Source organism: Passer domesticus, chromosome 11, assembly GCF_036417665.1.
Source record: "Passer domesticus isolate bPasDom1 chromosome 11, bPasDom1.hap1, whole genome shotgun sequence".
Classification (NCBI taxonomy): Eukaryota; Metazoa; Chordata; class Aves; order Passeriformes; family Passeridae; genus Passer; species Passer domesticus.
The window spans coordinates 33,607,264-33,615,594 of record NC_087484.1 but is presented as its reverse complement, the minus strand read 5'-3'; the positions used below and the strand labels follow the sequence as shown (position 1 = coordinate 33,615,594).

The window sequence follows — 8,331 nt, the reverse complement described above, 5'->3', positions numbered from 1 at the left end:
AGAGCGACTCTTGCCAAGGAACTTTGAGCTGCTATCCCTTAATATTAAATCTGGTTTTTGCTGATCCCTTGCTGGGGATTTTTTGCGCGCTCTCAAGCGCTCGTGCATAAGAGGGTGAAAGAGGCCTGGCCCAGGCTCTGGCCCTGGGGGACATGAGGACGCTGCCGGGGGGTCCCTGTCCCCCTGTCCCCCCACCAGGGCCCCGACCCCCTGTCCCCGTGTCAGGCTCTGGGGTCAATCTCGTGGAACATCCTCTGGGGGAGGCTGCGGAACCGGGGGTGGGGGGACCCGGGGGGTCAGGAGACCCCACTGTGCACGAGCAGCGTTGGACTGCTCTGGGGGAACTGTGATGGGGGGGCTGGGGCAGAGGGACCTCCCCAGTGACCTCACACAGCTCCTGTGATGTCACACAGCTGATCTGTGATGTCACACAGCCCCCTGTGATGTCACAGCCCACATGATGATGCCACACATTCTTCTGTGATATCACACAACCTACCCTGGGATGTCATACAGCCATTCAATGATGTCACAAACTGATCTGTGATGTCACAGCCCCTCTGTGATGTCAGAGAGATACCCTGTGATGGCATAATCCGTTCTATGATGTCCAGCCATTTATGTCACAGAGCCTACTCCTCGATGTCGAAGGCAACTCTGAGATGAAACACACCTACTCTGTGATGTCACAGCCTGCTCTGTGATGTTACACAGTCACACGGCGATGTCACAACCCACTCTCTGATGTCACAAAGCCACTTTCCATGTTGGCAGAGTTTGCTCCATGGCCTCACACCCTATTCTATGACATCACAGCCAGCTCTGTGATGTCACAACCCCCTCAGTGATGTCACAAAAGCCTCTCTATGATGTGATACTGCCACTGTCTAATGTCACAGCACAAATTTTGACCTCACAGCTTGATCTATGATGTCACACAGCCATATCATGAAGTAACAGCCTGCTGTGTGATGTCACAGAATCCCCTCTATGATGCTGTAGTTACTCAGTGACCTCTCACAACAAACTCTGTGATGTCATAGCCCAACCTGTGACCTCACACAGCCCACTCTGTGCTGTCACACAGCCCCTTGCTGACATCACAGCTGCTCTATGCCTCTAGGACACAGCCACAGAGGTGCCGCTGTCACACAGCCCCCTCTGGGACATCCCCCAGCCCCTGCCAGTGCTGAGCCCCTGTCAGCTCTGCCTGAGCCCTGCTCGTGTCCCTGAGCTGCCCTGGCAGTGCCCCAGCCCTGCTGGGCTGTGCCCAGGAGCTGCTCCTGGCCAGAGCTGTCTCTCTGCAGCGCTGCCCTTGCCAGGAGCTGCCTCTGGGCCAGGAGCCCGGCCCAGCTCAGCAGCACAGACACAGCACCAGGACTTTAATGACCCTCTGGGGCTTTGGTGCTCTTTGCATCAGACTCAGTCCCTCAGAGTGTGCTCAGAGAACTTCTCAGGGACTCAAAAAGAGAGTGAAACACAGAAGTTTCTCATACTTTAAACCAATCCTTCTGAGGGACAGGACTGAGAAAGTGTCCCCAGGTTGCAGCCAGAGAACAACACTGGAGGCAGTGATGACAGGTGGGGAGAAGCAAGGGAAAGATGTCTCTGATGCTGAGCAAACCTGCGCTTCTGTCCCTGCAGGCTGTCGTCATCCCCTGGCTGCCCCACCTGGCTGGCCCCTTCCTTTGCTGACAGCTCTGCCTCCTGCCTGCCTCTGCCTGCCCACACAAAGCCTTGGACTGCTCCAGGCGCCTTCTGGGGGATGTGTTGCACCACAGCCCTGCCCTGGCAGGGAAACTCCTTTCTCCTGCTGTCCAGTCTGGGCCTCCCCAGCTGCCCTTAGCACAATTATTTCTTCTTCAGGCTCATTCCCACTATGAAGAGAAGCTCCAGCCTCTATGAAACCACCCTTTACTCCCTCCCTGTCTACTCCCGTTCTGTGCTCAGCCTCCACACCCCTGAGCCCAGAGCCTGCAGCCTCCTCCCGCTGGTTATGTGATGAGGCATCCAAACCCCATCTTGGGAGATTTTTGGGTCCTCTCCAAGGTCTGTGAAAATAGAAGAACAGTGGTCGAAATTATTTTCTCCCAAATCTTGCAGTGAGAGAAAAAGGGTCAATGTCTTTAAACTGAATGAGGGTGGATTTACATTTGTTAGAAGGAGGAAATATTTTACAATTATGAGAGCGGCACAAAACTGCAACTGTTTTCCCAGAAAAGTGGATTCCCAACCCCAGGACTTCTCCAAGAGCAGGACCTTTGTGCAGCCTGACCCAGTGAAACCCTCTCATCCCCGAGGACGGAATTCCTGTTGTGTGGGTTCTCTGATGTGCTGGGTGCCCTCACTATGCTTCTGGCCAGAATGTCTGCTGAGGGCAGCCAGGCTGCTGCAGGGGCGGTGACCTCACAGCCATCACCATGGCAGCCCTGTCCCCTGGGCCTGGCTCTCTCCTTTCCTCTGTCCCTGCCTTGTCTCTGCTGGCATGAAGAGTTTTGTCATTAATATCTTGTGCCCAAGGTGCTGGGACCAATGGCTTCCCAGGCAAGCTCCTGGAGCAGAAGTGGCTTTTCAGAGCCCAGGCAGAAATGAGCCCTGAGGCAGCAGCTCTGCAGTGCTGGCCACCAGGCCGGGCTGCCAAGGGAGGCTTCTGGCCATGCCCTGCAAGCAGCTGCTGCTGCCAAGGTGCCTTTGGTGCCTCAGGCTCTGCCTGGCACAGCTCCCAGCACGGCACTCTGCCCTTGTGCCCAAGCCCTTCCCTGTGCTGGGGCTGGCCTGGGGCTTTTCCTGCAGCGGGACCTGCCCTGTTGATGGCACAGGAAAGGCAGTTCCTGCTGGAGCAGGAGGCTCTGCCTGCAATGGGCTCCAACAACTCCAGCAAGGCCCTGTTGACTTCAAAATTGCTTCCTAGAACAGAATATTCTAATAATTGTTATAGTTCCAGTACTGTGGTTAAGATCTTTCTGACTAATCATGATCACAATCCATCAGGGCTGTATTTATATAAATTTCTCTGTACTCCATCATTAATCGTGTGGGACAAATTGCATTAAGGTTCAATTCCACCTCTCCAATCTTTTATACATAAACCTTTGACAAAGTCTGGGCTGGGATTGGATGCAGCCTCTCCCAGTCTCCTCTCTTAGAAGGAATTTTACAAGTCTAGTGGTTCTGCAGGGGTTTGAGGTTCCATGGTGGCTGTTGGAAGTAATTTCTCCACCTCATGTCTCAACAGGAGTTTCTGTAATAAAGAAATGAAGCTTTTGCCTGAAGCTCCCACTGTGCTCATGACAGGAACCCCTGTGGGTGTCTGGGACATCCCGGCTCTGTGGCAGCCTGGGGACTCCTGGGATGTCACCATGGAATGGCTGTGTCTGCCTCTGACCACAGGGCTCTTTACCATCCCCAGAAAGCCCTGGGAGGTGTCCATGGAGCCCCTGTCTCTGCCTGTGACATTCTAGCTCTTAAACAGCCTGGAGACTCTTGGAATGTCCCCATGGAACCCCTCTGAGGACCTGTGACAAATCTGATCCTTAGCAGGCAACCATCCCCAGCCCCCTGTTGCTATGGTCAGTTTCCATGGCAACCATCCCCAGCCCCCTGTTGCTATGGTCAGTTTCCATGGCAACCATCCCCAGCCCCCTGTTGCTATGGTCAGTTTCCATGGCAACCATCCCCAACCCCCTGTTGCTATGGTCAGTTTCCATGGCAACCATCCCCAGCCCCTGTTGCTGTGCTCAGTCCCTCAGCAGCTCCATGCAGACCCCATGCCAGGAGTGGTTGCCATGGACACCAGCTCAGGCCTGCAGCCAGAGCCCGTTGCCATGGCAACCATTGGCAGTCCCATCCCCAGTGTCATGGGATCCCAGATCCACAGAATTGGCTGAACTGGGAGGGACCCATCAGGATCCTGGAGTCCAAGTGCTGGCCCTGCACAGGACACCCCAACAATGCCAGCCTGGGCCTGGCAGCGCTGTCCAAACGCTGCTGGAGCTCAGAGAGCCCTGGAGCTGGGAGCCTTCCCTGGGGAGCCTGGGCAGTGCCCCAGCAGCCTCTGGGGAAAAACCTTTTCCTGAGATCCAGCCTGAGCCTGCCCCGACTCAGCTGCAGCCGTTCCCTCCAGTCCTGTCCCTGGGCACCAGAGGGAAGAGGTTCCCACAGCCCCAGCCAGGGACCCGCTCCCAAGGCTGTTGCCATGGCCACCAGGGCTGGGACCAGCTGGGATGCTCGGTTTCCATGGACCAGGGTTTAGGAATGGGATTCTCCCCCACTCCCAAGGATGTTGCCATGTCCACCAGGGTTGGGACCAGCTGGGATGCTCGGTCTGCACAGGCTGAGGTTTAGGAATGGGATTCATTCACCCCAATGTGAGGAACGCAAGGCTGCTAGAAGTCCCACAGGAAGCCCAGCTCAAGTAGCTAGATTCCTAAATTAGTCCTGAATTCACAGGCTTGGAGACTTTGCCACATGTGAAAATCATAAGTGTCTTCGTCCCTGTCACCTTTGTCACAGCTATACAGAGTTTTTCCTTCCTTTTAATAATCTTGGGCCAAATTTCCATCTTTTTTTTTTTTTGGAACCTGCCAGCAGCTGAGCTGGAGCTGTGCAGGAACCGATGAAACTTGGAATTGGCACAGAATTGCTTCCATTGTTGGTTTATTAATGTTTGGGATTTGTTTACATTTCCATCACAAGTGACTTGTGGCAAGAGCAAATGTTCCTCAAGGCATTTAACATGGTGTTAAGTTTGATTTCTGCCAAGTTTATTTTGTCCAGTGCCCAGGGGATGCTTGAGGGATGCTTGGGAGGGGCTTGGGGGGATTCTGTCCCTGTCCCTGTCACCTCAGGCCATTCCTGAGGTGGTGTCCATCATTCTCACCCCAGGGAATGCCTGGGGGTCTCCCTCTCTCTCACCCCCATGCCAGGGGTATGCTCGGGGCAGTCTCTGTCCCTCTCAGCCCAGGGGATCCTCGGGGATCTCTGTCCCCTTGCCCTGCTGGTTGCTCGGTGGTCTCTCCATCCCTCTGGCCTCAGGGAATGCCTGTGCAGGGCTGGGGACCAGGGGCTCTGTGTCCCTCTCACTGCTGAGGGTGCTTGGGGCTGGGGGGCTCTCCGACCTTCCCATCCCTGTGGAGGCTGGGGGGGTCTCTGTCCCTCTCAGCCCTGGTGTGACCCCACCCAAACATCATCGGGGTCAGAGGGACAGAGACACCCCCAACCCCCAGAAGGGCTGGACCTGGGATCATGCTCCTACCCACATTTGTCTGTTTAGCCCAGAAATGAGTTCTGCACATTTAAGGCTGGTTCTGAGAGCGAAGGGAGGGAGGAAGAAGTGAGCAGTTTGTTTTACAAACTGCACTCACTCCTCCACATTCCAGCTCCTGGAGGGACAGATGGTGGGACAGGGCTCTCCTTGGCTTTTAGGGTTTTTTTAGCTCTCTGAGGCAGAGAAGTTCCCTGGACTGTGATTTTTCTTTTTCTTTGGAGCTGTTTTAACCTGCTCTGGACTGAACACCCAGAAGGGCACTGGCAGCTCACACCTGTGGCCCATTGGGCTGAGTCTGGGCTGTGGCTTTTCCAGTGATGGAGGAACTGATAAGAGACAGATAAGAGACTGATAAGAGAATGAGTGTGCTGAGCTACAGCCCAGGGAGGGACTTGCTGAGTTTGTCATCTCTTTTGAAGTGGCAAGAGGTTTTGTTGTTTAATATTGGTCATTTGCTCTGCTCGTGAATCCCTTGCCTGTTAAATAACCAGGTTTTTTCTACTTTTCTCCAAGGAAATCTTTTCCCAAACTGGTTGGTGGAGGGGCCGCTTGAATTTGCTTTCTAGTGGAATCCCCTTGTCGAGGTTTTCTCCCAAATTTGCCCTAAACCAGGACAGGACAGTGGGGAGAGGAGAGAGCCCCAAGTAACTGGATTGGGTGGAGGCTGGAGATGGGGATCCTGGGACCCCAAAGTGTGACATTGTCCCCTGTGTGTGTGGCCTTCTCAGGGTGAGGGTTTTACACCTGAGCCAGTTTGGGTAGGGGGGATGGTGTTCACCCCCCGAGCAAGGATTACCCCACTGTTTCAGGTTGCAGTGCAAGATGTAACCAAATGCATGTTTTCCATCACCACCTTTAGAAACTGTTATAAACAGGCGGGGCAGTGTTCTTTATCTCTTCCATGACTCAGCCCTGATAACATCCCCAGGGGCTATCTTAGGTTAATGGGCCATTGAGTGTCCCTGCAGGACTGGTAAAATGACATCATCCCATTGTGGAATGCTCCGCCCAGGGGGAGGAGCCACGCATTCCTACCTGGATATAAGCTGAGACTTGCAGCACCAGGAGCACCTTGGCTACTGGATTCCCAGAGGACAAGAGCTCCATCACCACCACTGGACCTTAAGAGGAAGACCAGACCCTTCTACAGGATCACCGCTTCGACAGAATCACGTTCATCACTGCAACAGGACTGAGGCCACCATCTAATGGGACTGCTACCAGCACCCTGACCAACAGGGTGCCAGGTTATATCCTGACTGTCAGTTTAAGGCAGTGTTTCTGTATCATTGCCTTAATCTTAATTTTCTTCTTAAATTGCAATTCTATCTTAGACTGTACCCCTGGTTTACCCTCAAACCTGTACATAACTCAATGCACTCATCTCTTGTTTTCCTCCCAAAACAGAATTTCCCATCTCAAAACCACTGCCAGATGGAGGAGAAGGCTGCGAGGAAGAGGAAGATGTCCCGGGACCATCAGGTAGGTGAGGAGGAAGTCACAGCCCCTTTCCCTCTCTCTCCTGCTCCATCTCCCTGCAGAGCACAGCCCAAGGCTGCAGGACAACCCTGCTTCCAACGCCGTCCTGCCAGGGATGCACGGGGAGAATCTCCTTCCCCTTCCCTCTGGCATGGTGGGAAATCCCATCCTCTCCTTGCCCTGCCTTCCTCAGACAAGGAGATGAGGATGGAGACCAGCGAGGACAAATCTCCACAGCAGAACCTTGTGGAAGAGGCCGTTTTGAGTGGCTCCATGGCACAGGAATCCAATGGGGAAGAAAATTCCCTGAGATCCTGCAGGAGGAGGTGCTCCAAACCCAGCCCAGGGTGCTCTGAGGAGGAAAGACCCAGCCTGTTGCAGGAAGGTGGACAGAGCTTCAGCCAGAGCTCAGAGCTGATGGTCCATGAGCAGCTTCATGATGGGGAGAAGCCCTACAAGTGCTTGGAGTGTGGGAAGAGCTTCAGGCAGAGCTGCCACCTGATCTGCCACCAGAGGGTCCACACCGGGGAATGGCCCTACAAGTGTGGGGAGTGTGGCAAGGGCTTCAGCTACAGATCCACCCTTGTGACCCACCAACGCATCCACACCGGGGACAGGCCCTATGAATGCCTTGAGTGTCAGCAGAGATTTCAGACCCGCTCCACTCTCCTCAGGCACCAGAGGATTCACAGCGAGGAGAGGCCCTTCCTCTGCCCCGACTGCGGGAAGGGCTTCAAGCAAAACTCCCACCTTGTCACCCACCAGCGCATCCACACTGATGAGAGGCCCTTCCTCTGCCCCGACTGCGGGAAGGGCTTCAAGCGCAATTCCCAACTCGTCACCCACCGGCGCATCCACACTGGGGAGAGGCCCTACCAGTGTCCCCAGTGTGGGAAGAGCTTCATCAGCAGCTCTAACTTGACCCAACACCAATGGAGTCACCGGTAAGGGAAGCCCTGCAAATGCCCCTGCTGCAGGAAGAGCTTCATGAACTGCTCCAGCTTCATCCCCCACTGGATGACCCATGCTGGTCAGAGCCCTGGTGATCCATGTTTCCTGTGATCCATGCTGGGAGGACACCTGTCCCTTTCCCTGCCCCTGCCAATGACATGATGTGGAATCGAATAACATGAGGTTGTGGCCATGGCCGTGACATCCCATTCACTCCCACCTCTGGTCATTGCCAGGGGCAGGAAAGGGAGTCTCTCCCCTCGAGGAGAAGGGTGTCCTTCCCAGGCAGGAGGAAATTGTGGCCGGGAAGAGACAGTCAGCTGAGTTGTAATTTTCCATTTTTCTTATCCCTTTTGTTATCAATATTGTTGCTGTTCCTGTTTGTTCCTGATCTTGTTGCTGTTCCCAATAAATTCTTCCTATCCTAGCCCAGGATCTTTGCCTTTTGTGCTTTCCATGGGAGGCAGGAGGGCAGCAATCGGCAGCGTGGTTTTAGGGGGAGCAGGAAATTGGGGAATCCCATTCCTGAACCCCGCCCTGTGGAAACCAAGCATCCCAGCTGGTCCCAGCCCTGGTGGCCATGCTAAGGATCAGATTAGTCACAGGCCCACAGAGGGGTTCCATGGGGACTTTCC

The 8,331-nt window shown here is 54.5% G+C and overlaps 1 protein-coding gene across 1 annotated transcript; it reads left to right on the top strand.

The window, feature by feature from the left end:
• The first annotated feature begins 4,137 nt into the window (after positions 1-4,137).
• Positions 4,138-8,062, top strand: LOC135278355 (gastrula zinc finger protein XlCGF49.1-like). The gene is made up of 2 exons (XM_064384915.1): positions 4,138-6,748; positions 6,939-8,062. The coding sequence occupies exon 2, from the start codon at positions 6,947-6,949 to the stop codon at positions 7,691-7,693; it is 747 nt and encodes a 248-aa protein (XP_064240985.1). The 5' UTR covers positions 4,138-6,748; positions 6,939-6,946; the 3' UTR covers positions 7,694-8,062.
• Positions 8,063-8,331: the final 269 nt, after the last annotated feature.

Excerpts from the sequence above, each read along its gene's own strand:
- LOC135278355 (XM_064384915.1), top strand. The coding sequence starts at position 6,947 with ATGAGGATGGAGACCAGCGAGGACAAATCTCCACAGCAGAACCTTGTG.